Below are 27,511 nucleotides of genomic sequence, written 5' to 3' on the forward strand. Positions count from 1 at the left end.
TTCCTCTTTTTCTAATGGTTGTTGTTTAAGGGTTTTATTTTTGGCTGATAATCTAATTTCAGATTCTATAACACAAAAAAAAGATAAAGAAACAATAACACATTTGTGTGGTTTTGACTCTTTTGTTCAACATGTTGAAAAATTGGAAGAAACATAAAAAAAAAAGTGTAACAAATGGCCTAGTCTAAATTTAGACGATCACGCATCTCTGTATCTTCACCATGTGAAACATGCCTTCCAATGGACGGTACACAAAAAGAAAACATTGACTAAAAACATTGACATATCGCATACACGAATTCTTGTAATAGACTGATGATAGGTTAATAAATTCACATGTTCTCTGATATAAAGAAAAGTTTATGAAAAGTGTCGTCATGGCAACGAAACTCGCGCGCGATATTCTGCGAGTGCCCACAACGGATGAATGTTTCTATATGCAGCGTAGTGTAATGTGCAATTCTTCAAAAACACTCCGGTTGCTTGCTGAAAAAGTAATTAAACAAACTACAATTAGCTTTTAGCTTTGTTTTTTCCACTTCTATCAGTAAAGCTATTACAGAATTTGGAAGTTTTAAGATGATAGTAGCCATTTTGGTGTAGGAAACGTACCTGTTGAGGAAAATCTCCACTCTCCAGTTGTGAATTGATGATAAGTTTCGCAGCACGGTGAAGAGGAATCGGATCTCTCTCTGCCTGTTGTGTAAAGCACTGGTCATATATAGTACTGATTCATTAATTAATTGTATTTTCGTCGATCAATATTGAATGATTAAAACCTGTCCAGAGTGAATGAGACCCATTAAAGCCCAAGCAGTTTGCACCACGTTTGATATCTCCCCTACTTGTGCTATGTATATCTGCATAGATCAAGAGGATTGTAGTGACTGAATGATCCTACATCAAGTTGATTTCATCAAAATGTGCAAGTGTGTACCTTTTTGGAGCAAGAGAGGTAGCTTTCTCCCCAGCCTCCGTTGTCTTTCTGAGCTGCAAGAAGAAACTGAACGCCTTTGCGTATTGCCTCACAGTCGTTAAAAGTCTTACCCGCAGCTGCTAAGCCTGCAAGAGCAAACCATGTACCGTACGTGAAGCAAATGCCCCAGTTCCCATACCTGTAGATTCAAAGAACAATGGTTCATTTCTTGTTAGTTTGGATTTCCGTGAACAATTTCAGATAAATCGTAATCGCTAGTGTACCATGAACCATCACGTGTTTGCATGTTTTCTAGGTATTCCGCAGCTTTCTTGATGAAAGCGGTGATCTCTGTTGTCCTGTGATCAGGGTAGAGTTGCTTGAAAAGACTCAATGCTTGGATTGCAGACGATGTACATTCACTGTACTCATGCTCAATCACAATGTCGGAAAACATTTCTGTGGGATTGAGCAACTGAGACAAATACATGAAGAAGGTTACATGACCGCAAATGTTTTAAAAAGTATCTTTTGGTTGTTTGAAAATAATTATGGGGTTTGGTTCTTACTTCCAACCACTTGGGAGCACCAGCAGGCTCCCAGGCAGTCATACCTCCGTTTTTGCTCTGCAAACAAGTGAAACTGTCACGACCTGAAAATGGGTGTTTCTTTGATGATGTTGGTTCTATTCTATGTCTGATAATGCTCACCTGTAAAGAGAGCAAGATATTAACAGAATCATGTAGTCTCTCGGGGTCTTGTTTTGGGCCAACAATATCCGGCGCCAACATCGAGAACAGCAGGCAGCACTATGAGACCAGAAAACAGCAAGGATGTAGTACTCATGCCACTGAAGAACATGTCAATGTGTTTAGTTTTAACGGCTGGTTACCTTTAAGCCATGAGCTGTGCAGTCTGAAACTTGCCATCCGTGATCTCGGTCAGAAAAAGTCCATGCTCCTTTTGAAATATGACGGTACATGCTTTTGTAATCACCTGAAGGGTTCTCTCCAACCTTCAATTGTTTATCAATTTTAAGCTAATGTTCCATTTTTCAAAAGAAATAGTTCCTTGTGCTACAGTATATGCTGCAGAGATATCGAACCTGTGAATTCTTTATGAACTCATGTCCTCTCCTGAGTACATCAGAGATTTCACTGGAGAGATTGCTTGCAAGTAAAGCTTGCATCGCAAACCCTGTATCCCATAGTTGACTTCCAAAGCTCTGCATAATCAAAAAAAATTCGATTTCTTACCAACTCAAGGTTAGTAAACGTAACAAATTGGATTTCCAATCTCCATGGACATACCTGCATTTTCATCCCATCTTCAGCCATCCACAAGTAATCGGAGATTCTAGAGAGGTGCTTCTTGAAATAATCCCCATTCGGGTCTTCAACCCAACAAGCTAGCATGCATAGTACCTGCAGAAAGAGACTGAAGTTAACTCCAGATGCTCAATACTTTGTGTCTTAAGGTAAGGTGTTTTTACCTTTTCAACACACCCAATGGTGATATAACGACTATTTTCATCTTCATAGTGTATGTGTTTCATTGCCAATTGAAGAGCCTTTTCCCTAAGAAGCTTGTTAAATGGCCAACGTGCAAGGAAAGGCTCCGCAAAGATGTAAAGACTGTCCCATACCAACTCTTGAACCAGTGGACGGGGATAATATGTATCTTCCTAAGGTAAAGTAGAGGAATGTATCCGTGTTCTTTTCCATGAAAGAAAATCATAAAGAGAAATGTCGATACATCCTAACATTCTTACCTTTGCACAAAGATGGCGGACTTTCATCCAATTGATTTCTTCATAAGGCTGTAAGTACAGTTCTTTGCGTAGTTGCAAAATCAGAGACGTTATTGGGCCAACAAACCGCTTCCCGTAGAGATACGACATTGGCAAGTAAACCATCCGGCAGTAGCTCCACATTTTTGCTGTAAGATTTCGTTAATTAATACATCTCATTGATAGCATACTTGTGTAGAGAAACTCTTAATCATTGTAGTACGCCAAATAAGGTTTTTGGTCAAATATCAACAAGAGGAATCCAGTTTCCCAATCTCATAAGTTCTGATGTCAAGAAACAAACCTGGATGCACGGGAAAGAAAGAAGGTAGGATCCAAAACTCAGGAGGCATTGGGTTGCTTCCAGACCAGTCAAATACACCAAGTATCTGCAGACAACAAGACGCACGCTTATGATACAACTTTTCTAGTCATTCTCAGGTTATAATACCAGATGATCTGAATACATACCGAAAGCCAAGTTTTACCCCAAGAAGGTATGTAGGTGACACCACCATGACTAAGGATCCATTCCCGGGCTCGTCCACACGCATTATCATGACCTCCATCAGGACTTTCTCCAAGTATACGCATACATATGTAATTCAACGTGGTACAGAACATTGTGCTATGACCTTCAATGTGTAATCCCCACCCACCATCTTCCTTCTATGGACATAAAAATCCAACATGAGCACATTGAAGAAGATACATTTCGTTGTGGAGCTATAGACCAAAAACTGTACCTGGTGACAGTAGATGTATCGAAGAATCTCTTTTCGATGTTCTGAAGTGAACACTTCATCAAGATGTCCCGTTATGTAAAGACAAAACACCTACACAGTACACAGTGTGCATTGGATTTGGAGCAACAAAGTTTCAGACTTTCACTTAAAAATTCCCTCTTTCAATTTCAACATTCTCACTTACACGAAAACTAAAATCACACTGATCCCTAATCCAATTTCATTCGTCGATCGATTTGAAATTATCTTATTCTTTTACCTATTACGCAATTGCACTCTTTAATCTCTGATTCTACAATTGACACCGGAAAAAACTACTTACCAGTGGCGGAAGGAAAAACAAAGGGCCGGCATTTTCCGCCGGCCAGTGACCGTCGCTGGCCTGCAACGCCGAGAAGAAATGAATACCTCTCCGTAATGCACTCGTCGCCGTTTCAAAGGTTACCTTCTCGGAGTCTTCAACTTTCACCGGAGCTATCCGTTGCTCAAACTTTTTCTCCCTCAGAAACTGTTGCAAAATTCGGTACTTTTAAAATAGCAGGTCAATTTCGTAAATAAACTTTTTTTTAGGGCCTTGTTCGTAGTTTCTCAAAATTACGTATCTTTTTGTGTTTATTTTGGTATTTTCCATGTATTTTAGTACATTACAAAAATGAACAGCATAAAAGTGAGCTTATGATTTTTTTTTATTTTTCATCAAATGAGGAAATTTGTAGGAGTCAAAACTCAAAATCATTCGTGTTACTTTGAAAAATTGTTATTTTTTACTAAAATAGCACGTTGCTAATAAAATGTTCCAAGGAATAAATTACAAACCAGAAAAACAAAATACAAACCTGCATGCGCCACAAGAGATCGCTGCTTGCTTTAACATGAAAACGATTGTCGTAGAAAATCCGGCGAGCCTCAACGACGGAGTGTCTTTCCTCCGGCGAGCCTCCGTCAGGATCAAACTCCCATGTTTGTCGTCCGGCGAAGTTGTTAGTAGTGAATAAGTAGGGATCATCTCCGTTCCCTTCTCCTATCTTCAACCTCCACATTACAAAAATGTGAGCTACGTACCTCATTTCTTAAACGCATACATTAGATTATATAAGTGGAAGTATATTAAGTTAAGATAAGGTGGGTAGATTTTTGGTAAATATGTGATAAGAAAACACCGACAAGAACATGTTACTTCTGGGATGATAGAGAATTAAAAGACAAAAATGAGAGTACTTGTTGGGGAAAAGATTTTGCTTAATCTTGGATACGTACTTAACTACATACATATAATATAATACATTTATATTACTTGAGAACATACATAGTCATGAATCATGATACAATACATGAATATAATACATATGAACATATAATATTAGATGTGTATGTTCATACACGATCATTAGTTTGCTTATTCAGTAAGAATACTCAACCACCTTCATATAAATAATAGCTTATTGCAAAATAGAGGTCATGACTTAATGATCCTACATCATGGTCAATGACCTGTGAGTTTTGAGACGTTCTGATGGATCTAACTTCTTCTCTCTGTTGAAGGTTTTTCATACGGCAAAGGAACTCGTCTCCTATACTCTGCGAGTGCCCACACGGGGAAGATGTTTCTGTATGCTGCGTAGTGTAACAAGCAGTTCTTCATGAAAGCTCCAGTTATCTCCTGTAAAATATACAATATTGACTCTTCAAACGTTATGCATTTTTTTAGCATCAACTCACGAGGACCAGTTAAAATTTTAGGCAGCAAAAGGACCAGATAAAATTTGAGTCGTTATGGTTCATCGTGAGGGCATCTCTAAGGTTTTTGTATGAGCAGCTTTTTGTGTTAGCTTTGTTTCATGTTTCCAAAAGTACCTGCTGAGGAAAATCGCCATTCTCCAGTTGAGAGTTGATTAAGAGCTTTGCAGCACGGTGAAGAGGAGACGGATCTCGCTCGGCCTGTAGTGTGAGATTAAAAGGAACAATTAAATACTTTGAATAAGATCTTTCATATAGCGAGGAAGTAAAAGTCTCAGCATATCGATATTATAAACCTGTCCAGCATGAAGTAAACCCATCATTGCCCAAGAGGTTTGCACCAAGTTTGACCGCTCTCCTTCACTTGGAATGTATCTCTGCACACCAAACCAAGTATATTTTTCTTGACTCGCGGGAACTGGGGAAAAGACGCTTACATTGCAATGATTATTACCTTTTTAGGACATGACAAGTAGCTTTCACCCCAACCTCCATTATCTTTTTGAGTTGTGAGAAGGAAATGAACGCCTTTACGCATAGCCAAGCAGTTGTTGTATGTCTTTCCAGCAGCTGCAAGGCCTCCCAGACCAAACCATGTACTGTATGTGAAGCAAACTCCCCAGCTTCCGTACCTATCAATCCAAGAATTGTTGGTAAAACCAAAATCTTTGTGAACAGTTTCACTGTATCTAAAAGCTAATTTATATAATACCATGAACCATCAAGCATTTGTATGCTCTCTATGTATTGCACGGCTTTCTTGATGGAAGTGTTGATCTCTTCTGTCCTGTGATTCGGATATAGTTGCTTGAAAAGAATCAAAGCTTGGATCGCTGATGAAGTACACTCATTGTACTCGTGCTCAACCACAATGTCAGCAAAAACTTCAGTAGGGTTTAGCAACTGAAACATGGGAAAAAAGTAACAAGATGTTTCTGAGAATTTCTTTCACATGCCTCATAAACGTTGTGATACAAATATCTTGATGGGATTTCTTTCTTACTTCCAACCATTCTTGTCCACGGGCAGGCTCCCAAGCAGTTACACCTCCATTTTTACTCTGCAGCCAGAGCAAGTGAACAGACATTTCTTATAACAAAAAGTTGAGCAAGTGCGTTCTATATATGGTATAAAGGTCACCTGTAGAGACAGTAAGATAGTAACAGCCTCATATAACTGTTCGGGATCCATTTTCGGGCCAACAATGTCAGGTGGTATCATTGAAAGCAACAGGCAACACTACAAACCAAGATAAGTGTGCTAATTAGGTGGAAAGCTGACCAGCTTATTATAGTAATCGAATTCTGACTAATCACCTTGAAACTTTCGGCTGTGCAGTCGGAAGCTTGCCATCCATGATCTCGATCAGAGAAAGTCCACGACCCTTTGGATATGTGACGGTACATGTTTGTAAAGTCACCCGAAGGGTTCTCTCTAACCTTAAGAACTCTCAGCTCCGTAAGACATCTTTACTTTCTCTAATAATTTAAAGTCACAAATAATAATACTGCAGAGGATATCGAACCTGAGAATTTTTCAAAAAGTCATATCCTCTCCTGAGTACATCTGGGATTTCGTTCACGAGATTACTTGCAACTAACGCTTGGAGGGCAAACCCCGAATCCCATAATTGACTTCCAAAGCTCTGCAAAATACATGACTCATAAATTTTTATGCCACACGAAATTTTCCATTAAGTGACATAACAAATAGATTCCGAATTTTCATTGACACCTGCATTTTCATCCCATCTTCTGCAATCCACAAGTAATCAGAAATCCTCAAAAGATGCTTTTTGAAATGAATTCCGTTAGGGTCTTCAACCCAACACGCAAGCATGCATAATGCCTTCAAAAAGAATCTGAAGTTTTAGTTAATTCAAAGATAAATTCTGAGTACTCCAGCCTTTCTGCATAAGGACTGTATTCGTTTTACCTTTTCAACACATCCAATGGTAATATAACGGCTATTTTCGTCTTCATAATGTATGTGTTTCATTGCCACCCCAAGAGCTTTTTCCCTTAGCAGCTTGTTAAATGGCCAACATGCAAGAAACGGTTCGGTGAAGATGTAAAGGCAGTTCCATATAACATCTTGAATTTGTGGATGAGGACAGTACGCATCTTCCTGAGAATGAACGTAGAAGGTTTTCTGAGAATTTATCTTCCTGAAAAATCTATCTAAAGAAGGAACAATGATCGATCTTACCTTTGCACATAGATGGCGAGCTCTATTCCAGTTTATTTTCGCATAAGGCTGCAAGTAAATTTCTTCGCGTAGTTGCAGAATAAGAGGACTTATTGGACCAACGAATCTCTTCCCGTAAAGATAAGACATTGGCATGTAAACCAACCGGCAGTAACACCACATTTTCGCTGCAGATTTTCGTTAAATGGTTTCAGACTAAAATTTAGAAGTGACGACGCAATTCGAAGAGCTCAAGTCTTAATTGATTGTTACACCCTAGTCACTACTTAGTTTATTGAAGCAAAGATGAAGATATTCAAGACGTGAAGAAAAGAAACCTGGATGTATTGGAAGAAAGGAAGGTAGGATCCAAAACTCTGGAGGCATGGGGTTGCTTCCTGACCAATCAAAGACACCAAGTATCTACAAACATTCAACCAATATTTAAACAATCTTCTGAATATTATTTTGCCGATTGTACCAAAATTTCATCCGGATATTTACCGAAAGCCAAGTTTTGCCCCAAGAAGGTATGTATGTTGCACCACCATGGTCAAGAATCCAATCCCTGGCCCGTTTGCACGCGTTTCCTGGTCCTCCATTTGGACCTTCTCCAAGTATGCGCATGCAAATGTAGTTTAGTGTGGTGCAGAACATGGTGCTGTTTCCTTCTATGTGTAATCCCCACCCACCATCTTCATTCTTGAAATAAACACATCTCAAAAGTAAAATTGAAAGAAAAGAGTTTATAAAGTAGCATAAGTGGTAGGTTTTGCGATCTACTAATGATATACCTGGTGACAGTAGATGTATCTAAGGACCTCTCGACGATGGTCTTGAGTGAAAATCTCATGGAGATGTCCAGTGACGTATAGACAGAAAACCTGTATTTTACAAACAAACAAAAATATCGGAAATTGGATAATAACCTCTGTGCCACTTGCTGCTGAAACTTGGATAGAATCTATGTACAGTCATTTTTTACAAAGATTACTTTTTTCAAATCTAAAACACTAATTTGTTCTTAGTTCCTTGTAGAGATGAGAACATTAGAGCAGATAGAGACATACCAATGGAGGAAGGAAGAATAAAGGACCAGCATTTTCAGCAGGCCAATGGCCATCACTGGCCTGCAATGCTGATAAGAAATTAACCCCTTTCCTTAACGCATTTGTAGCTATTTCGCTCGTGATATTATTGGCATCTTCAACCTTCGCCGGAGGTATAACTTGCTCGAATTTCTTCTCCTTTAAAAACTGTATCATAGGACCAAAACCAAACACCAGGATTTCAATAAGACAAGTTATTAATGACTCAGATTCCAAGTGTATAATCAACACTATGCTCCGTAAATTCCGATATCTGCGTTAAATCACCGTTTGAAATTGAAATAAAGGGTTCTTGTTTCATTCCGGCGAATCTAGTCGAAGGAACACGATTAGGCTTCGAGTAGGAATGTGAAGCGAGAAGGTTTTTACCCTCGCCTCTCACAGAACGTCGCAGAATCTTCGTGGAGGCCGAGACCGGTGATTATTCCCGGCGACGTCGAGTAAGCCGGTGAGGTTACCGTCGAAGGTTATGGGTTGTAATTGAACGTTTGACTTTGACTTGTTCTCGTGACTTTGACCGGTGAAATCTTTAAGTCTATTTATTTACAGTTTAGGCCCTTACAGTTATAATAAATTTACAATTCGGGTGTAAAATAAAGATCGTTCATTATTATTTGAATGTCTTGATTTTTTTATTTTTTTATTTTCCAACTGTCTTGATTTCAAATTAAAAGGTTAACGGTTATTGCCTTTTTAAAGGTTAGCAAAAAACTAAAAATATGGACCTAACCCATAATCACGTTCTTTACCCAGTTCCAGTTCCACCATACGTCTTTATGCATGCTATTACAAAAACTATGGGATGTTATTTCATTCCTTCTGAATATCAATGTAAATTGGAAACATGTTCCTCAGCTTCAAAATTGTGATACTTGTAGATATTCTCGTATATATGTAGAATTATCCATGGACGAACAAAAAATTACTTATTTTCAGAACTTTATAACAAACATTTTAATTAGTTAATCATCGTTTAAATACACATTATATCCTATGAAACTTTTTCTCTGAAAACTAGCATCATCATGGAGTTATTAATTAGTCTATATTTAAGCTTATAACAGTCTATATATATATATATATATATATATTTAACAAATAGGATCGCACAAATTGGACTTGACACTAACAAATTGTTTATGAAGCTTAAAAATTGTTTCAGAATACCCAAAATATAGTATAAAGGTGCTCAAGAATAAAATTGTTTCTTGAATTACTGTTTTTTCAAGCTTCATATTTTTTTTTTTGTTGAATTCTGGATAAAGACAGGGTAACAATTATTAATTAGCTAGCACGAGAGAGACATCACTTCACTTCATACTCTGTACGTTTAATTCATAAACTATGTTGACACGCACAAAAAGTAAAGAAAAATAGATAAATACCTGCATACGCCATATGAGATCGCTGCTAGCTTTAACACGAAAACGATCATCATAAAATTTCCGACGAGCTTCTTCGACGGCAGCTAGTTCCTCCACTGTGCCGGCGTCCGGATCAAACTCCCATGTCTGTCTTCCGAGGAAGTTGTTGGTACTGAACAAGTAGGGCTCTTCTTTGTTTCCATTTGCTATCTTCAACTTCCACATTCTTTAGACCTTAATTAATTTAATAATCTAAAGATATGGCATATTTTATGCATCGTGCATTGAGATGCACGTAATATATGTGGAGAAAATTAAAGAAGAGAAGTGTGTGAAATTGAATTCATTTACACGCACACACATACATACATAATTCGTTTTGAAGTCACATTTCAACGGTAGTTTGCATGCATACTTTTGTTAGTCAACCTTATAAAATGGTTCGTGACTGAATATTTGCCAGTAATATCTTCATGTCGCCTCACTTAGCACCCAAAGCCCATACGATATTCCGCAAGTGTTTGTATAATTTGAGTCCAGCCCTAAATACTAAACCTTTTTTTTTTGGTTTTTTTGTCAGACTCGAGGAAAAAACTCGTCAATTATATTAAAGTTGAGAAAAGAAGATAAATTGATTTGTAATTGGGAGTGATTTGTACGTGACGTGAGTATCAATGAAGAGTTATCTCATTTATCTAGAGAGTAGCGTAGTAGCTAAAAACCAGGGGTTTAGATTGTCATCCGAAACAAAGGGTGTATTTAAAGCCCTAGGATAAGTTTGGTTGTAGACGGTGGATTTCAAATGTCCGGTTGTGAATATGAGCGTTGGACACACTTAGAATTTATGAAGTTTAAATTTACGATCTAGTTGGGATGTATTAAACCAATTTCCCTTTTCTTTTCTAATGTTTCTATCGAGTGGCCATAAATATTAAATATAAACATGTTAAGCTCACTAAATTTATGTTAAACTAAAACCGTAAAATATTTATGAAATCATTTTATTATAGGAGGAAAGTAGCTAGGGGATTAGATGACAAAATAGCAGAGCCTTCTTTTCACGATAATTCACGTGTTCATCAATATATGTTCATCAAAAAACAAGTGGCGATAATTCACACAAGGGATCCCTATACATAATGACAAAAAAAATGAATCGTCGTTGTTTTTGTGAACGACTAACAAATCATTCATAATCGCCACTTGTTTTTTAACCGTATGTAATTCAATCCCAACTGTTACTGCACATTATACCATTATAAAAAGGAACCAAAATTAAAATGTATCAATCAGCATTTAATCATGACCGGTGGTCGACCTAACAATAAACGAATCGTGCACCGTATTTGATGCAGAGTGGACAAATGTTCGTATAAAAATGTAGGACGCACATGATCGTTATGATCTAAATATAGTAATTTGACAAAAACATATGTAGTGAGAGTGAAAGAGAGCTAACTCAATTTGTCAATCGCAATTTACGCTTATACATACGGCCACGTGTAACATGGGATGCGTACCACAGAAAAAGCTTTGATCTCTTAAGTGCGACCGTATCGTTTCTTCTTGCGGTGTGGTAATTAAGTGCGACCGTATCGTTTCTAACTTTTTTATACGGCGTTTATTTGAGTGGTCTCTACACTCTCCCCAAGTAAAATCAAATTAAAGTGTTTTTAAAAGTACACATATTCTCTATTAAGTTGCATGAACTAAACAGGTGGACCACCATTTCATTTGTTAAATGAGTTTGATTATATATATGACTTTGATATTGTGATATGGGACTGATTATTTAATTATATGGAACCTAACTACAAACTAGCTAGTATTAGATAATAAGAACTAATATCTGTTTATCATAATGAGCAAAAATTCGAGAAGTCTTCTGAGTTCATTTATATATACTCCTAAAAGCAAATAATACGATGTTATCGCAATAAGACATTATTGAGAAATAAAATAAAAACCTAAAAACAAGAGAAGGAGAGAAAACTTTGTAACTACAATTAAGCTGCGTAGAGTTGAAGAGTGTAATTTTCATGTCAACAACTTTAAGCTTTGTCTTTAATGTTCGTAAACTATACATACTTAGACCATCCTTAATGGTGAGTTTTTACACAAAATTCTTAACATTTTGATATACAAAATAATAATTAAATATTAAGGGGCTCTTAACAAGAAGAGAGAATGTAGCAAATATCTCTTATCTAAGAACCATTTTCCTCTTTTAAGAGTCATTTCTTATATTTTAAATTCTTATTTTATTTTATATAATATTTTAAGAAATTTTTTCATATTCTTAAGAACTCATGGATAATGATGCTCTTACATACTGTACATATAATATCCCCAAATTATTCTTATTCAATTGTCATACTGTATGGAGGCCTACCTCTATATATATAAACATACGTACATGAAACTCCCCAAAGTATAATCATCAATCGCAAAACAAACATCGACCCAGCACAAGTATTCTCTCGGTCACTCTCTTATCTCTCTTACCCTCTCTCCATCTCATATTCATAACATAAGGGATCTTTTAATACATGGTTTTTTTATCTATATATACCGTACGCCTGTTTACAAACTGGACTCTCTAATATACTATCATTTGATTATTTCTATGAAATTCTAAACTCGTTGAGTATATATATGTACACGTAACTATACATAGCTAGGACCATCGTTATGTGGAAGTTGAAGATAGGAGAGGGAAATGGAGAAGATCCTTACTTGTTCAGCAGCAACAACTTCGTCGGACGTCAAACATGGGAGTTTGATCCCAAAGCCGGCACACCTGAGGAACGAGCCGCCGTCGAAGATGCTCGCCGGAACTATTTAGACAACCGTCCCCGTGTTAAAGGTTGCAGTGATCTCTTGTGGCGAATGCAAGTGAGTTTTTAATTCACGAGCGAGGTTAATTTATTTGTTATATACAAAAATGCCTTAAAATCTAAATAGATTGCTATATTGGCTATATTGTTGATTTTAATCCAATTACAAATTTACAATCACAAATTTATCCAATCTTTTAGTATTGATTTTCACTCAGCCAGATCGCGTTAGGTAAGTCATTTGAACAGGAGATAAATCAGATAAACAAAAATATTATGGCTTTGGGATAACCAAATTATTCAACCTATTCAGAAAAAAAAAAAAACCAACCAATGAACGAATTCGTAATGAAACTTTTTAATTTTTGGGCCCTAAAATTTAATGGGCCATGTAACTACCCAATAGCCATAGTCTCTTTTTATTCTATTTTTTTTTCAACGCGAAAATGTTTTTATTTTGGTCTGAGATGATTTGACTGTAAAACCGCACAGTTTTTGAAAGAGGCGAAATTCGAGCAAGTGATCCCGCCGGTGAAGATCGACGACGGCGAAGGCATAACTTACAAAAACGCGACGGATGCGTTACGGAGAGCAGTTTCTTTCTACTCGGCTTTGCAGTCCTCCGATGGCCACTGGCCGGCGGAAATCACCGGAACTCTCTTCTTCCTTCCTCCATTGGTATGTTTCTTTTTCGTTTTCCTTTCGATTCTTACTTGATATCTACCGGCGAATACTCTTAGGGTTCTAATTAGGGATTTATATAGTAATAAGGAAGAAGAATCACGAAGAGAATTGTCCTTCCTGCAGGTATTTTGTTTCTATATCACAGGACACCTCGAGAAGATATTTGATGCAGAACATCGCAAAGAGATGCTTCGGCATATCTATTGCCACCAGGTACTTTCACCGATTGGCTCGGATAATATTAAAGTGGTGGACTAGACTCTAGAGATCCTCACATGAGTTTTGTTTTTTTTGTCTCTTAATTTGCAGAACGAAGACGGTGGATGGGGTTTACATATTGAGGGAAAGAGCGTTATGTTCTGCACCGTACTGAATTACATATGCTTGCGTATGCTCGGAGAAGGTCCCAATGGAGGGCGCAATAACGCCTGCAAACGGGCCAGGCAATGGATTCTTGACCATGGTGGTGTGACTTATATTCCTTCTTGGGGAAAAATTTGGCTCTCGGTATTATATTTTGAACCATATGTTAATATAACTAAGATGTTGAAACGTTTTTAGTACTACTATTGATATTCGATTTTTCGTTTGTAGATACTCGGAATCTATGATTGGTCTGGAACCAACCCAATGCCTCCCGAGATTTGGTTGCTGCCTTCTTTCTTTCCAATACACTTAGGTTTGTTCTTTTCTTATTTTGGAGATTATACTGTATGGATCAACTTGAAACTGCTATATACATTTATGTTTGTAGATTTTGTTTTAATGTTGTCCCCTCTTGCTGCAAAAAAAATACAGGAAAAACTTTGTGTTATACCCGGATGGTTTATATGCCCATGTCTTATCTATATGGGAAACGATTTGTTGGTCCTCTTACACCTCTTATTATGCTATTGCGCAAAGAACTGCACTTGCAACCTTATGAGGAAATCAATTGGAACAAAGCGCGCCGTCTATGTGCAAAAGTATGGTTAACCAATTTTAGTATGCAAATTTCTCTTTTATGGGAGAAAATCCACAGGCATTACATCATTTTTAATCTTTCAGGAAGACATGATTTATCCTCATCCTCTGGTTCAAGATTTGTTATGGGACACTCTTCACAATTTTGTGGAGCCTATCCTTACAAATTGGCCGTTAAAAAAACTTGTACGGGAAAAGGCTCTTCGAGTGGCAATGGAACACATACATTATGAGGACGAAAATAGCCATTATATTACCATCGGATGTGTTGAGAAGGTAAGACGTTGACAAAACCTTTGAAATATTGTGCATGTATTCTCTTGACAACATAAATTTCAAATATATGCCTAAATGTTAATGCAGGTTCTGTGCATGCTTGCTTGCTGGATCGAGAATCCTAATGGAGATCACTTTAAGAAACATCTCGCTAGAATTCCGGACTTCATGTGGGTTGCTGAAGACGGACTGAAAATGCAGGTTCTAGTATATATAGATGAATTATTTATGTAGACGCTAGTTGAAAAATTTTCTTAAGCATTTCAAGTTTTTGCAGAGCTTTGGAAGTCAACTCTGGGACACAGTTTTTGCGATTCAAGCTTTACTTGCTTGTGACCTTTCTGACGAAACTGATGATGTACTCAGGAAAGGACACAGTTTCATCAAAAAATCCCAGGTTTAATTGTAGTCTTGTATCTTGAAATGCCTTATGGAACAATTGCATGTGTTCTTTTCCCTAAATTAAAGCACTTTGTAGGTTAGAGAAAACCCTTCAGGTGACTTTAAGAGCATGTATCGCCATATTTCCAAAGGAGCCTGGACTCTGTCCGATCGAGATCATGGATGGCAAGTCTCAGATTGTACAGCTGAAGCTTTGAAGGTAATCAAATTAGTTGTGGAAGCAGAATTAGTTAAGAGTTTCCACAAGAGTTATGCCCCAGATTAACCTGTACTTCTGTGTTTTGTAGTGTTGCATGCTGCTCTCCATGATGCCAGCTGAGGTCGTTGGCCAGAAAATAGATCCTGAACAATTATATGATTCTGTTAATCTCTTGCTATCGTTGCAGGTGAGATAATATCTATAAGACTAATTTTGGTAAAAGCTCTGTCTCTAATTAATATTCACGAACACAACTTTATTTGATGTAGGGTGAAAAAGGAGGTTTGACTGCATGGGAGCCTGTCCGTGCACAAGAATGGCTGGAAGTAAGAGTTACAACACATAAGGACACCTTTTGATGTCCTTTTTGCGGATTTGAAAATCGTTAAGAATATAACCATTCAGGTGATCAGGTCTAACCTTTGTAACTGGTGTTGCAGTTGCTCAATCCCACAGATTTCTTTACTTGTGTTATGGCTGAACGCGAGTATGTAGAATGTACCTCAGCTGTTATACAAGCTTTGGTACTGTTCAAACAACTTTATCCGGATCACAGGACAAAAGAGATCATCAAGTCGATTGAGAAAGGGGTGCAATTCATTGAAAGCAAACAAACGCCTGATGGTTCATGGTATGCCTTTAACATAATTAAGACGTGTTTAATGAATATGGTTTTTCTCTTAAGGTAATAGTTTCTTTTTGAGTAATGTTAGGCATGGAAACTGGGGTATCTGTTTCATCTACGCTACTTGGTTTGCTCTGAGCGGCCTAGCAGCCGCTGGTAAAACTTACAAAAGTTGCCTGGCTGTGCGCAAAGGTGTAGATTTCCTGCTTGCGATACAGGAAGAAGATGGAGGTTGGGGCGAAAGCCATCTGTCATGCCCTGAGCAGGTAAAGTTTATGGATCAACACAAAATTCTAGCGTATCAATTTCACCTTAAGTTTTTGGAGAAACTTTAAATCTTCTCAATATGGTTTGTATGCAGAGATACATACCATTAGAAGGGAACAGATCAAACCTAGTGCAAACCGCATGGGCTATGATGGGTTTGATTCATGCCGGACAGGTTCAAATATTTTCAATCTTGGACTTGCATTTATTTCAAGTACAACGAAATTATCTTGAAACCCCTATCGTTTCCTCTGCTGTATCTATACAACAGGCCGAGAGAGATCCTACACCTCTTCACCGTGCTGCGAAACTTATCATCACTTCACAACTTGAAAATGGGGACTTTCCGCAACAGGTAAGTTTCAAACATCCCCTTTTCGATCGATATATGAATATCTCCTGAAGCATACATAAGTTTTGAGATTTAGAATAATGTTACCTCCTTTATCGTACCTTTCTATTGCCTAGTACTTCATACTCTGTAATAATAAAAATCAGATCGAATATTGATGTCATGGACCTGAACTCACTTTTCTTGTTTCTAACGATAGTAAATATAAAATTGATGTGTATATGTAATGAGTTTAATTATTCTTTGTTATTGTCGTGTCTTTGCAGGAAATATTAGGAGTGTTCATGAATACATGCATGCTACACTATGCTACGTACAGAAACATCTTCCCACTATGGGCACTCGCGGAATATCGGAAAGCTGCCTTCGCAACTCATCAAGATCTTTAGCTCTTTCTTAATAGTCAATCTTTAAAAGAGATTTGGCTCTTCTTTAATAATATTATACACAATTCTGTAGATATGAAAGACAAAATAATATTATTAGGAGACTTGATGTTCTTAATCTGAGAGACTGGGGTTGAGATTTGCGTTAAGCAAAATGTCAGGAGATTTGATGTTCTTTTGCATTAAAGACGGTGAACAGTTATGATCACAAGAAAGGTAATGAAAGACTGTTTTGTTTTCGTTTGTGTTTTTGTCTATCTAAGAACATAATCGATGGCTCCAGTGGTTCCCAAGACAGAATTTTTTTTTTCATTAGTATATTTCTAATTAATCAAGAGTTGAAACATACACGGATAGAGCTTCCTGAGAATCAGCTGACACATTTGCTGATCTAAACTTCTACTAATATATAGTCTTTACACGTCATCATTCTTTTCGTTTTTGTGTCATATGAAATTCATTCCAAACTAGCCTTTGTACACAGCACAACAACACTCACAAATAGAGTGCTACTACCATAACAAACAAACAAAAAGACAAATCTATTGCTTCATGAATAACTAATGTTTATTGCTCACAAGTATAAATAAAAATCTAGTTGAATAATCAAAGATGACATGAATTTATTTTTATTTGATTCTGTATACATAAATACAAAAAGGTAAGTATTTGAAATATTTAATGATGAATCCACAACAATTTGGATGAGATGATGTAGATATTTTTATACGAGAGAAAACTCTGCTGTAAAACCATCGATTACTAATTGGAATTTAGTTACGAGAAAAACAACAATAGATATTAATTACTTTTATTTTATTATCTTAGTTATGACATGTGACTTGGTATGTACGTCTGGCTAATCTTTTTCCTCGTAGAATCCCATGCTTCCTACTTCTCACCATAACTATAAGGCATTGCTTTGCTTTCTCCTTATCTTTATCTATCTTAATTAATTACCACAAAAATATCTTATTTGATTATCCTGATGATGCTTACTAGCTAGCAAATTTTGGTCCATTCGATTTAGAGCAATTATTGGATGTGACTACGTCTACCTAATCTCATCACAATTAGCAGTAGCACAGCGACACTTCTCTGACTTGCAATCGACCAATTATTGATTTTTATTTATTCAGGTACGTGTTCTCAAATGAGAGGATAAGAAAGGGAAATGGAAAAGATCCGCTTTTATTCAGTAGCAATAATTTCGTCTAGCACAATGTTAGAAGACTTGATGTTCTTATGCATCATTGTCCATAGACGGTGAACATGCCTCGTGCAAGTGCCTACACAAAACAACAATTCCTGTCATAAAAAGAGCACTTGCTTGTGTTTTCCGTTTTATTGTTTTACGCTTTTGTTAAAAAAATAGGGATATTGTACTTTTTGTGACTTTTTGTCTATTCAATACAATACTTAAAACTAAATGAAATTTTACACTATTATAGAATAATGGTTGAAATCGAATTTTGTATTAATGATATTTTCTTACAATAGGACGCTTACCTTTTCAACATTTTAAGCTTTTGAAACTCTAGTTTCCCACTATATTCGTTTTACCATGCAGTGTAAGTGTGTAACAATGTCCGATTGCCTAGCAAAAACATCAAGAGCACGAGATTCTTTGTAAAATATAAGTATATAGGTTCCAAATTGTCTTTCACAAAAGGAAATTCCGCACGTTTTTTAAAAATAAATGGTGTTTTAAAAAAATAAAAAATAACACATAGTTTGAAAGGGAGATTTTTTTGTATTACTGACAATTAAAAAAAAAGGGAAGTATAATATAACAAAACCCCCCAATATGCAAAATCAACAATTTCAAATTGGAATTTAATTAGTTATTACGATAATAACAACAGCAGATTAATCAATTTTATTAAGTTACCCTAGTGACAACTAGCAAGCAAGTTTTGTCCATTCGTTTTTAAGCAAAGCATGTGACTACGTACTTCAACCTATTCTTTCTTTGTTTACATACAGGCCTATATATATGTTTCATTCTCTATATAAACATTTTTTTTTTTTTTAATAAACATACGTACATGAAACTCTTCGAAAGTATCGAATTAACATTCTCAAAGGCAAACATAGACCCAGTACAAACAGAGCCGTGCCAAGAGACATAAGCGAAACTTTTTTTGTTTATATTTTAGTACGTTGGCTTTCTTCTTTATGTCTAGTCTCATCGGACGAAGGTAGTTGGCACACCGACACTTCTCTAACTTGCAGTCGATCAATTTTTTTATTTTTATTCAGGTACGTATTCTCAAATGCCTTCTTTAATTAGTGGTTATCTATCCAGCTGCTCTTTCCTTTACGTTTCATCAGTGTCAGAAATCAACTTGATAGAATATCATAACTATCTATAGGGTCATCGTACGTCGTTATGTGGAAGTTGAAGATAGGAAAGGGAAATGGAGAAGATCCGCATTTATTCAGCAGCAATAACTTCGTCGGACGTCAAACATGGAAGTTTGATCACAAAGCCGGCTCACCGGAGGAACGAGCTGCCGTCGAAGAAGCTCGCCGGGGTTTCTTGGATAACCGTTTTCGTGTTAAAGGTTGCAGTGATCTATTGTGGCGAATGCAAGTGAGTTCTTTTTTTCCTCATGAAATATCTTATACTAATCTTCGCCTTTTTTGTTGTTACAACTACCAATGTTTATTTTATTTGGTTTGATTGTATGTACAGTTTCTAAGAGAGAAGAAATTCGAACAAGGCATACCACAACTAAAAGCTACTAACATAGAAGAAATAACGTATGAAACAACGACAAATGCATTACGAAGAGGCGTTCGTTACTTCACGGCTTTGCAAGCCTCCGACGGCCATTGGCCGGGAGAAATCACCGGTCCGCTTTTCTTCCTTCCTCCTCTCGTAAGTTTCTTCATCTCTCTCTATATACCTTTTTGACGATACTCTATCTTATATTTCTACGAGAGAGATAATTAATCTTCTTAGGAACAAAGGTAAGGTTTTGGCGCTTTCTTTATTACTTGCATGGAAATATCAAATATGGAATAAAGAAGAGAAAGACTTACTATGTTTACGAGGAGATTATGGACACCAAGAACTTTTTGGTTTGGTTATCCAAAACAAAGAATTTGTTTCGCAAAAATCAAAAGACTAAAACGAGAGCTAGGGTGGAATTTGAACGACTTTTTTTTATTTTTATATATAGATATTTTGTTTGTACATTACCGGACATCTGGAGGAAGTATTCGATGCTGAACATCGCAAAGAGATGCTAAGACATATCTATTGTCACCAGGTATATATACTTTTAGTTGTGAAGGTCACTAATCTCGAATTAATGTACTCTTACATGAGATTATATATGTTTTGTCTTTTTGCAGAACGAAGATGGTGGATGGGGATTACACATCGAAAGCAAGAGTGTTATGTTCTGCACCGTGTTGAATTACATATGTTTACGTATGCTTGGAGAAAATCCTGAACAAGACGCATGCAAACGAGCTAGACAATGGATTCTTGACCGCGGTGGAGTGATCTTTATTCCTTCTTGGGGGAAATTTTGGCTCTCGGTAAAATCTTTTGAGCCATGTATATTTTGTTAACTTAAATGGGAGATGTTGAATGCTTAAGGTTCTATATATAAACCATCAGTTGGTTTTCTATATCTAGATACTTGGAGTCTATGATTGGTCTGGAACTAATCCGACGCCACCAGAACTCTTGATGCTGCCTTCTTTTCTTCCAATACATCCAGGTTTGCTATGTTCTGCTGATTCTATATTTGTGTTTCGTTTTTTCTCTTCAAATAATGTTTGTCCTGCTCCAAAAAAATTTGAAAACACACAGGGAAAATTTTGTGTTATAGCCGGATGGTTAGTATACCTATGTCGTATCTATATGGGAAGAGGTTTGTTGGTCCAATTACACCTCTTATTTTACTCTTGCGCGAAGAACTTTACTTGGAACCTTATGAAGAAATCAATTGGAAAAAAAGTCGACGTCTATATGCAAAAGTATGTATGCTTGACTACTTTCAATCTTGAAATTTTATTTTTCTTGGAAGAAAACTCCACAAACATTCTGCCATTCCTTATGCAGGAAGACATGTATTATGCTCATCCTTTGGTTCAAGATTTGTTATCTGACACTCTTCAAAACTTTGTGGAGCCTTTACTTACACGTTGGCCATTGAACAAGCTTGTGAGGGAAAAAGCTCTTCAGCTTACTATGAAACACATACACTATGAAGACGAAAATAGCCATTACATAACCATTGGATGTGTTGAAAAGGCAAACCATTTTAAGAACCCTTTAATAAAAGAAGAATTATATGTTAATATATATTCTCTTAATATTGTACATTTTTATAAATTAAAACTGCTACTTTTTTCCCAATATAGGTACTGTGCATGCTAGCTTGTTGGGTTGAAAATCCGAATGGAGATTATTTCAAGAAGCATCTGGCTAGAATTCCAGATTATATGTGGGTCGCTGAAGATGGAATGAAAATGCAGGTATTAATAGATTGAAATTAAGATCTCTAGCTATTTCACAAGTATAAGAAACATGTTAAGATTTTTAAGTTTACATATAGAGCTTTGGATGTCAACTGTGGGATACTGGATTTGCTATTCAAGCTTTGCTTGCAAGTAATCTCCCTGATGAAACTGATGATGCACTAAAGAGAGGACATAATTACATAAAGGCATCTCAGGTTTAAATATGTCCTCGTTATTGTAATCTTATGTTACTTAATTAAGCTGAATATTTTTTCCATATATTAATCAAAGAATTTTGGCAGGTTAGAGAAAACCCTTCAGGTGATTTTAGGAGCATGTACCGCCACATTTCGAAAGGAGCATGGACATTTTCTGATCGAGATCATGGATGGCAAGTTTCAGATTGTACAGCTGAAGCTTTAAAGGTAAACCAAACCAATCACTAAAGCAAAACAAGTCCAACATTGGAGTTTTAACTTGAATTTTTGTTTTAAATCAGTCCATATATTATAAATTTATTTGAGTTGTGTAGTGTTGCCTGCTGCTTTCCATGATGTCAGCTGATATCGTCGGCCAGAAAATAGATGATGAACAATTATATGACTCTGTTAACCTCTTGCTGTCTTTACAGGTGAAGTTATATATACTCATACGATTTTCATCAAATTTTGTGTTAAGTTTTTTTAAAACTAATTGTGTTACTAAAACTGCCACTCTTTATGTAGAGCGGAAATGGAGGTGTCAATGCGTGGGAGCCATCCCGTGCATATAAATGGTTGGAAGTAAGAACTAAAATGTGTTTTACATTTTTTTTTTTGCATACTCAAAAGTAAAAAAAAAAAAAAACAATCTACCTGTTAGGAGTTATATACAAACTAAACTCTAAAAACTCTTAAATTAGTTATCACTACAAAAACTAGCTCTTAAGAGCAAAAGACGCTGCTAAATCTTAAAATCATAAGAATTTATTTTTTTCTTTATTTGATGTAGATTTTTATTTTATTATTATCAACATCCACATACTTGATTTAACGTCACGCAAGTTTTAAACCTTTCTCTAATTGGTGTTTCAGCTGCTCAATCCTACAGAATTCATGGCTAATACCATGGTCGAGCGGGAGTTTGTGGAATGCACCTCATCTGTTATACAAGCACTTGATCTATTTAGAAAATTGTATCCAGATCACAGGAAGAAAGAGATCAACAGGTCCATCGAAAAAGCTGTGCAATTTATACAAGACAATCAAACACCAGACGGTTCATGGTACAAACATAACTCATGTTTTTGTGTTGGCTTACAAAAAAATGATCAGAACTCTACTAATGTAATTGAAAATATACAAAATTATAACATGTAAAGTTAAAATAAGCGCAAAAGTAAACAAAATTTTTTTTGATGTACATTTAATAAAAATTCTAACAATTTAAGGTATTTGGAGAAATTTGATAGGTACGGAAATTGGGGTGTTTGCTTCATTTACGCTACTTGGTTTGCTCTTGGAGGCCTAGCAGCAGCTGGTGAAACTTACAACGATTGTTTAGCTATGCGCAATGGTGTCCACTTTTTGCTCACGACACAAAGAGATGATGGAGGTTGGGGTGAAAGCTATTTATCATGCTCCGAACAGGTATGTCGAGACATAAATGCAAAATCTTTGTCCAATCAATTCATCTAACTTATCATGAAAAATGTTATCACATTTTTTAACATGATTTTTATGCAGAGATATATACCATCAGAAGGAGAAAGATCAAACCTTGTGCAAACATCATGGGCTATGATGGCTCTAATTCATACGGGACAGGTTCAAACACTTTAATCTATATTTGCATTTTTTTTCTAATTTCAAATACACGAGTTGGTCTCGAAACCGATACTCGCTTACACTTTCGTATATATATTCACACATATAGGCTGAGAGAGATTTGATTCCTCTTCATCGTGCTGCCAAACTTATCATCAATTCACAACTTGAAAACGGCGATTTTCCTCAACAGGTTACTTCTTTTTAGACATGATCTAGAACATATATAAGAAAGTATGATCTGTGATCAAGATTTGAACTTGCTTAAATATTTTTTGTGTGTGCATATACAGGAAATAGTAGGAGCGTTCATGAATACATGCATGCTACACTATGCTACATACAGAAACACCTTCCCATTATGGGCACTCGCAGAATACCGAAAAGTTGTGTTTATCGTTAATTAATCATTTACTTATTTATGTAATTTTTTTCTTTTTAAATGAGATGAATGTTTTTCCAGCGACGGAATACACCGAATATTAAAAGATGAACACAAAAATATTTGAATGAATAAATAATGATTTAGTCTTCTCTTGTTTTGTGTCAAGAAAATTATTAACTATATATCTTGTCTTATAAATATATAATGTCACTACTCTTTCTTCTTAACTCTAGTAATCATAATCGTCGTGGGCTCGATAAGACGATGAAAGATCATCTTTAAGCTTCATACTTGACCGTTGAACCATCCGTACAAGCGCCTCCACAACTTCTGACATCGGTGGTCGGAACTCCGGTTCCACCTGAACACATAATGCGATAATGTCGGCGAATCTTGACAATGATTTTGGTGGGTAAAGTCCGTGCAGAGCTGGATCCGCTATATTCGACAATGCATCTATGTCGTGAAGTTGTGGTGTCGCCCACCGTACCAACGATCTCTCCGGCCTTGGCTTCTCTCTGTTTATATCACAAGCCAACAGAAAAACCAATTTTTCTTAAAGGAGAAAAAAAAGTACATGTATTTAACACGGAATCGATAGCTCAACCTAATTGTTAACCCTATTGCTATAAAATGGAACTGACCCGTCAAATGGAACTCGACCGGTGAGAAGCTCTAACATGACGACGCCAAAGCTGTAGACGTCACTCTTTGGTGTATAAGCAGAAGGGTCCCTGGCTTCTGGTGCATTGTATCCTTCTCCTAGATTTTGACTCGTTCTCTGTCACACCATATAATATATTAATTCTCATAACTAAATCCAAATTTCTACAAAATTAAAGAGAACTTAATGCTCACAAGGTAGAATTTTGAGAGGCCGTAATCTGAGAGACGAGGGTTGAGATCTGCGTCTAGCAAAATGTTAGAAGACTTGATATTCTTATGCATCACAGAAGGTGAACATGCCTCGTGCAGGTACCTACACAAAATAAAAAATTATTATACAAAAGAATCTTTTTTTTTTTTTTATAGAGCGTTTGCGTTTGCATTATTTCCGATTTAAGAACATACTCAACGGCTCGAGCGGTTCCCAAGGCGATTCTGACTCTTGTGTTCCAAGTCAAGGGTTTACTGAAGCAATCTGACAAATGAAGGAACTCATGGAGTGAGCCATTCCTGAAGTATTCGTAGACTAACATGTTGTGACCTTGCTCTGAGCAATAGCCTACGAGCTCTGCTATATTTTGATGCCTAATCTTTGAGAGGCTCATTACAATCGGCGTTATTCCTTCTGATTTACCCGAATCAAACAACGTTGAATCGATCTTCTTAACCGCCAAAGTCTGAGTGAGAAAGAAAATTGATAATATATTGTGATTATTCTGTTACTTAATAAACACGTTAGGTAACTTACACGTCCGTCGGAATATTTGGCTCTGTAAACACGTCCGATTGAGCCTTCCCCTAGTAGATTTCCAGGTGAGAAATTGGCTGTTGCGCTTTGCAAATCAGAGAGCTCGAATTCCACAGCGGAACGAGTTGAAGTGGTTCGTTTTGCATTGAGCTTGTTCGCAAATTCGGTATCAGTGAAAGACATCACACGCGACGAAACATAATGTTTTAGTCCCTTTGATCCTATCCTATGGATATTTTCATCACCCGAATCTCCAGATTTCCCATCTACCATAAATAAGCTCATCATTATCAGTTACTTGCCAAACAAGATAGGTTGAAATGTGTCGTATACCTTTGTAATCGTTGCCGAAATCAACACGAAGCTCTTGCGCAGATCCATGCGAGGTGAGAGATTTGAACTTTGGGGTGTGATGACTGTTATCTTCGTCGATGAAATGAGGTGAGAGAGATGATTTTTTCTTGGAAACGAGCGCAATTAAAACAATGATCAACACAAGAACGCCTAAACATGCTCCAGCGATCACCATTCCAGTTCCGGCGGTTATACCTCCTCCGTCTTTCGAACCCGAAGATTTTCGGCCATATTTAACACCCGGTGGTGGTGGTGGAGCAGTTTCAGTTGACCAGTCGTTACCTCCAGTCCTTTATTAAACGCAAAACAGAGAGAAAACAGGGGAAATCTTTTAATATCCTCTGTTTTTTTTTTCATGCTGAAACTGTTTCTGGTATTGCAAACGTTTCTCTTACAGTAAACTGTCTATGTCCTTAAGCTCATTAGGTATCCATCCTTCAAACTGGTTGTCTTCGACGTTCCTGCAATCACATAATAAGCAAATGAATGTTTTGAGTTTTCGGAATTGTGTCGCAGCCTAAGTATGGTTTTTGCTGCTTACAAGTCATCGATGGCAAGGTTCCTGAGAACGTTTATGTCGCCTGTGAATCGATTATCCTGCAAGTGTCTTGCACAATAACAAGACAGTTTCCAATTTAGCCTTCGTAGAAAAATACTATAAAGTAATGATTTGTTTCTTATTCCTTACAGTTTTTTGAGGCTTGTGAGATTAGCAAAACTCTGAGGTAATTTCCCAGAGAGTTTATTCAACGAAAAGTCCCTACATACATAAATTTGGGTGTGTAAGGTCTCAAATTTGATACTTCTTACAAACATTTTCTGTTAAAAATGTACATAACTAAAGGAATTGTACCTACAGAGTTTCGAGTTTGGACAGTTTCTGAAACATATCTGGTAGTTCTCCATTGAGCTTGTTTTGTCCAAGATTACTGCATTTCACATATATAAATTAACAAGTGATCATAAACCATAATTCACAGCAAAGATATGCTTAATCAATTTCTTTGTTTTCACTCACATGCTTTGGAGATTTTTCATTTGAGATAACGAGTAGGGCACGTTTCCATCGAGTTCGTTTTCAGAAAAGTCTCTATATCAAATAGCAGATTACAATTTGTTTCTTGCATAATAAGTAATTAAAAAAACAAACAAATGTATGAACTTACAGATTGGCAATGTTGGGTGGGAGTTGATAAGGTATGTTTCCTTTGAGATTGTTTTTGCTGAGATCACTGTACTATCACCATATTCAAAAACCAAAACTGTTATTTTCTGATTACTTGTTTAACTAATTTAAACGAGACTATTAAATGAGGATTCTCACAAAGTTGTGAGAGATTTGAGGTTGCTTAGTAGATAACCGCGAGATCCACCTAGCTCAAAGCCTGATAACTGTCTGCCAGAGAAAAAAAGAAAGAATATAAGATGACTTGTGGTACAAGTAAGTTTTTGAGACTATGGCTCGTAATTAAATTAGGGTAATGATTATATACAATTCAGTGACCGAAGAGCCTTTGCATTTGACGCCTTCCCAAGAATCTTCGCAGGGATCACCTCCGTTAGCTTTCCAACCTTTGAGTTTCGACGGCGAATTTAAGCTCGTGAACATTACGTTCAACGCGGAGACTGTCAAAACTTGTCTGATTAATATCTTGATCGGTTAATTTGATTAATCTATCAAAACTGTTCGTTTAATAATTCAATCCGTAAATGTTTTTACCTTCTTGGTTATCGGTTTTTGCTTGAAGTAAAGTGACAGTAATAGCCAGAGAGACGATCACAAGGCGTACGAGCTTCTGCGTCATCTTGATTTGCAAGAAAGATAGAAAATGGGTTTCCAAAGTTAGTGTTGTGCTTTTTGGTTTGCTTCACGGACAAGACGACGAGGGTTTGAGATAATGTGCCATTGTGATTGGATTTAGGGATAGAGACATTGTTGAGGTTTGGACAAGAATGACCATTCACGACCATTAACTTTTGCTGAACAATTGTTTACTAATTTTGATTTATTTTAGATCTTTGAGGGAGAACGAAAGATGCGCAATGACGGTGAAAATGCGTGTGTTTAAAAAATTCAATTAACCAATTATTAAATATTTGTTTTGTTTTTTTGGAAATTGTGGAAGTATATAGATACTTGGGCTTAGCTGAGTGTTAGGCTAATATGTACTCTCATATATAAGCCCACACAAACCCTGTCACACGCTTAATGCGCTTAATGTGAGCGATCCT

The 27,511-nt window shown here is 36.6% G+C and overlaps 5 protein-coding genes across 16 annotated transcripts; 2 read left to right on the forward strand and 3 right to left on the reverse strand.

Annotated features, from left to right (window-relative positions):
- Nucleotides 1-53: 53 nt before the first annotated feature.
- On the reverse strand, nucleotides 54-4,618 carry BAS (Terpenoid cyclases family protein; the record flags this gene model as incomplete). 2 transcript variants are annotated; one of them, NM_001334856.1, is made up of 17 exons in its annotated part: nucleotides 54-486; nucleotides 613-696; nucleotides 780-860; nucleotides 938-1,115; nucleotides 1,201-1,391; nucleotides 1,486-1,542; nucleotides 1,627-1,725; nucleotides 1,809-1,931; nucleotides 2,022-2,141; nucleotides 2,227-2,340; nucleotides 2,409-2,600; nucleotides 2,688-2,854; nucleotides 3,010-3,094; nucleotides 3,177-3,374; nucleotides 3,452-3,541; nucleotides 3,774-3,959; nucleotides 4,288-4,618. In NM_001334856.1, 17 exons carry the CDS (start codon nucleotides 4,516-4,518, stop codon nucleotides 376-378), a joined length of 2,307 nt encoding a protein of 768 aa, NP_001323419.1. In that variant the 3' UTR covers nucleotides 54-375. The 2 variants fall into 2 exon arrangements, with proteins under 2 accessions (NP_001323419.1, NP_178016.2); NM_106544.5 differs by having other exon boundaries at nucleotides 125-486; nucleotides 4,288-4,491.
- Nucleotides 4,619-4,723: 105 nt separating this feature from the next.
- Nucleotides 4,724-10,073, reverse strand: CAMS1 (camelliol C synthase 1; the record flags this gene model as incomplete). 5 transcript variants are annotated; one of them, NM_148667.2, is made up of 17 exons in its annotated part: nucleotides 4,831-5,111; nucleotides 5,306-5,389; nucleotides 5,485-5,565; nucleotides 5,643-5,820; nucleotides 5,901-6,091; nucleotides 6,192-6,248; nucleotides 6,329-6,427; nucleotides 6,505-6,627; nucleotides 6,714-6,833; nucleotides 6,923-7,036; nucleotides 7,124-7,315; nucleotides 7,397-7,563; nucleotides 7,714-7,798; nucleotides 7,880-8,077; nucleotides 8,170-8,259; nucleotides 8,446-8,631; nucleotides 9,870-10,073. In NM_148667.2, the coding sequence occupies 17 exons, from the start codon at nucleotides 10,071-10,073 to the stop codon at nucleotides 4,971-4,973; spliced, it is 2,310 nt and encodes a 769-aa protein (NP_683508.1). In that variant the 3' UTR covers nucleotides 4,831-4,970. The 5 variants fall into 5 exon arrangements, with proteins under 5 accessions (NP_001321747.1, NP_001321746.1, NP_001321745.1 ...); NM_001334860.1 differs by lacking the exon at nucleotides 9,870-10,073 and having other exon boundaries at nucleotides 4,724-5,111; nucleotides 7,880-8,070; nucleotides 8,446-9,002; NM_001334859.1 differs by lacking the exon at nucleotides 9,870-10,073 and having other exon boundaries at nucleotides 4,724-5,111; nucleotides 8,446-9,002.
- Nucleotides 10,074-12,211: 2,138 nt separating this feature from the next.
- LUP2 (lupeol synthase 2) lies at nucleotides 12,212-17,257 on the forward strand. 5 transcript variants are annotated; one of them, NM_106545.4, is made up of 18 exons: nucleotides 12,212-12,320; nucleotides 12,526-12,743; nucleotides 13,178-13,363; nucleotides 13,493-13,582; nucleotides 13,679-13,876; nucleotides 13,964-14,048; nucleotides 14,168-14,334; nucleotides 14,417-14,608; nucleotides 14,696-14,809; nucleotides 14,886-15,005; nucleotides 15,087-15,209; nucleotides 15,298-15,396; nucleotides 15,479-15,535; nucleotides 15,650-15,840; nucleotides 15,923-16,100; nucleotides 16,196-16,276; nucleotides 16,373-16,456; nucleotides 16,720-17,257. In NM_106545.4, exons 2-18 carry the CDS (start codon nucleotides 12,540-12,542, stop codon nucleotides 16,840-16,842), a joined length of 2,292 nt encoding a protein of 763 aa, NP_178017.2. In that variant the 5' UTR covers nucleotides 12,212-12,320; nucleotides 12,526-12,539; the 3' UTR covers nucleotides 16,843-17,257. The 5 variants fall into 5 exon arrangements, with proteins under 5 accessions (NP_178017.2, NP_001322959.1, NP_001322960.1 ...); NM_001334862.1 differs by having other exon boundaries at nucleotides 12,252-12,331; nucleotides 16,720-17,139; NM_001334861.1 differs by having other exon boundaries at nucleotides 12,212-12,743.
- Nucleotides 17,258-18,872: 1,615 nt separating this feature from the next.
- Nucleotides 18,873-23,993, forward strand: LUP1 (lupeol synthase 1). Of its 3 annotated transcripts, none has more exons than NM_106546.3 (18): nucleotides 18,873-19,101; nucleotides 19,215-19,435; nucleotides 19,538-19,723; nucleotides 20,028-20,117; nucleotides 20,203-20,391; nucleotides 20,492-20,576; nucleotides 20,669-20,835; nucleotides 20,921-21,112; nucleotides 21,223-21,336; nucleotides 21,417-21,536; nucleotides 21,624-21,746; nucleotides 21,854-21,952; nucleotides 22,047-22,103; nucleotides 22,395-22,585; nucleotides 22,772-22,949; nucleotides 23,046-23,126; nucleotides 23,236-23,319; nucleotides 23,420-23,993. In NM_106546.3, the coding sequence occupies exons 2-18, from the start codon at nucleotides 19,232-19,234 to the stop codon at nucleotides 23,531-23,533; spliced, it is 2,274 nt and encodes a 757-aa protein (NP_178018.1). In that variant the 5' UTR covers nucleotides 18,873-19,101; nucleotides 19,215-19,231; the 3' UTR covers nucleotides 23,534-23,993. The 3 variants fall into 3 exon arrangements, with proteins under 3 accessions (NP_178018.1, NP_001321029.1, NP_849903.1); NM_001334865.1 differs by having other exon boundaries at nucleotides 18,873-18,997; nucleotides 23,420-23,662; NM_179572.2 differs by lacking the exon at nucleotides 18,873-19,101 and having other exon boundaries at nucleotides 19,148-19,435.
- Nucleotides 23,443-27,239, reverse strand: SRF5 (STRUBBELIG-receptor family 5). The gene is made up of 15 exons (NM_106547.3): nucleotides 27,000-27,239; nucleotides 26,773-26,905; nucleotides 26,604-26,675; nucleotides 26,446-26,511; nucleotides 26,298-26,369; nucleotides 26,137-26,208; nucleotides 25,968-26,039; nucleotides 25,821-25,886; nucleotides 25,675-25,740; nucleotides 25,259-25,569; nucleotides 24,926-25,191; nucleotides 24,583-24,854; nucleotides 24,370-24,490; nucleotides 24,156-24,292; nucleotides 23,443-24,029 (listed from the first exon to the last, which is right to left on the reverse strand). Exons 1-15 carry the CDS (start codon nucleotides 27,082-27,084, stop codon nucleotides 23,741-23,743), a joined length of 2,100 nt encoding a protein of 699 aa, NP_178019.2. The 5' UTR covers nucleotides 27,085-27,239; the 3' UTR covers nucleotides 23,443-23,740.
- Nucleotides 27,240-27,511: the final 272 nt, after the last annotated feature.

The sequence above is a fragment of the Arabidopsis thaliana genome (genome assembly GCF_000001735.4).
Source record: "Arabidopsis thaliana chromosome 1 sequence".
NCBI lineage: Eukaryota > Viridiplantae > Streptophyta > Magnoliopsida > Brassicales > Brassicaceae > Arabidopsis > Arabidopsis thaliana.

Coding starts and splice junctions, on each gene's coding strand:
- SRF5 (NM_106547.3), bottom strand. CDS start 27,084: ATGACGCAGAAGCTCGTACGCCTTGTGATCGTCTCTCTGGCTATTACT. Junction 26,906..26,999: donor AAAAACCGATAACCAAGAAG/GTAAAAACATTT, acceptor AAGTTTTGACAG/TCTCCGCGTTGAACGTAATG. Junction 26,512..26,603: donor CTCAAATCTCTCACAACTTT/GTGAGAATCCTC, acceptor GTGATAGTACAG/TGATCTCAGCAAAAACAATC.
- LUP1 (NM_106546.3), top strand. CDS start 19,232: ATGTGGAAGTTGAAGATAGGAAAGGGAAATGGAGAAGATCCGCATTTA. Junction 19,724..20,027: donor TTTTCTTCCTTCCTCCTCTC/GTAAGTTTCTTC, acceptor TTTTATATATAG/ATATTTTGTTTGTACATTAC. Junction 23,127..23,235: donor CTCTAATTCATACGGGACAG/GTTCAAACACTT, acceptor TCACACATATAG/GCTGAGAGAGATTTGATTCC.
- LUP2 (NM_001334861.1), top strand. CDS start 12,540: ATGTGGAAGTTGAAGATAGGAGAGGGAAATGGAGAAGATCCTTACTTG. Junction 12,744..13,177: donor ATCTCTTGTGGCGAATGCAA/GTGAGTTTTTAA, acceptor AAAACCGCACAG/TTTTTGAAAGAGGCGAAATT. Junction 14,049..14,167: donor TTTCTTTCCAATACACTTAG/GTTTGTTCTTTT, acceptor AAAAAAATACAG/GAAAAACTTTGTGTTATACC.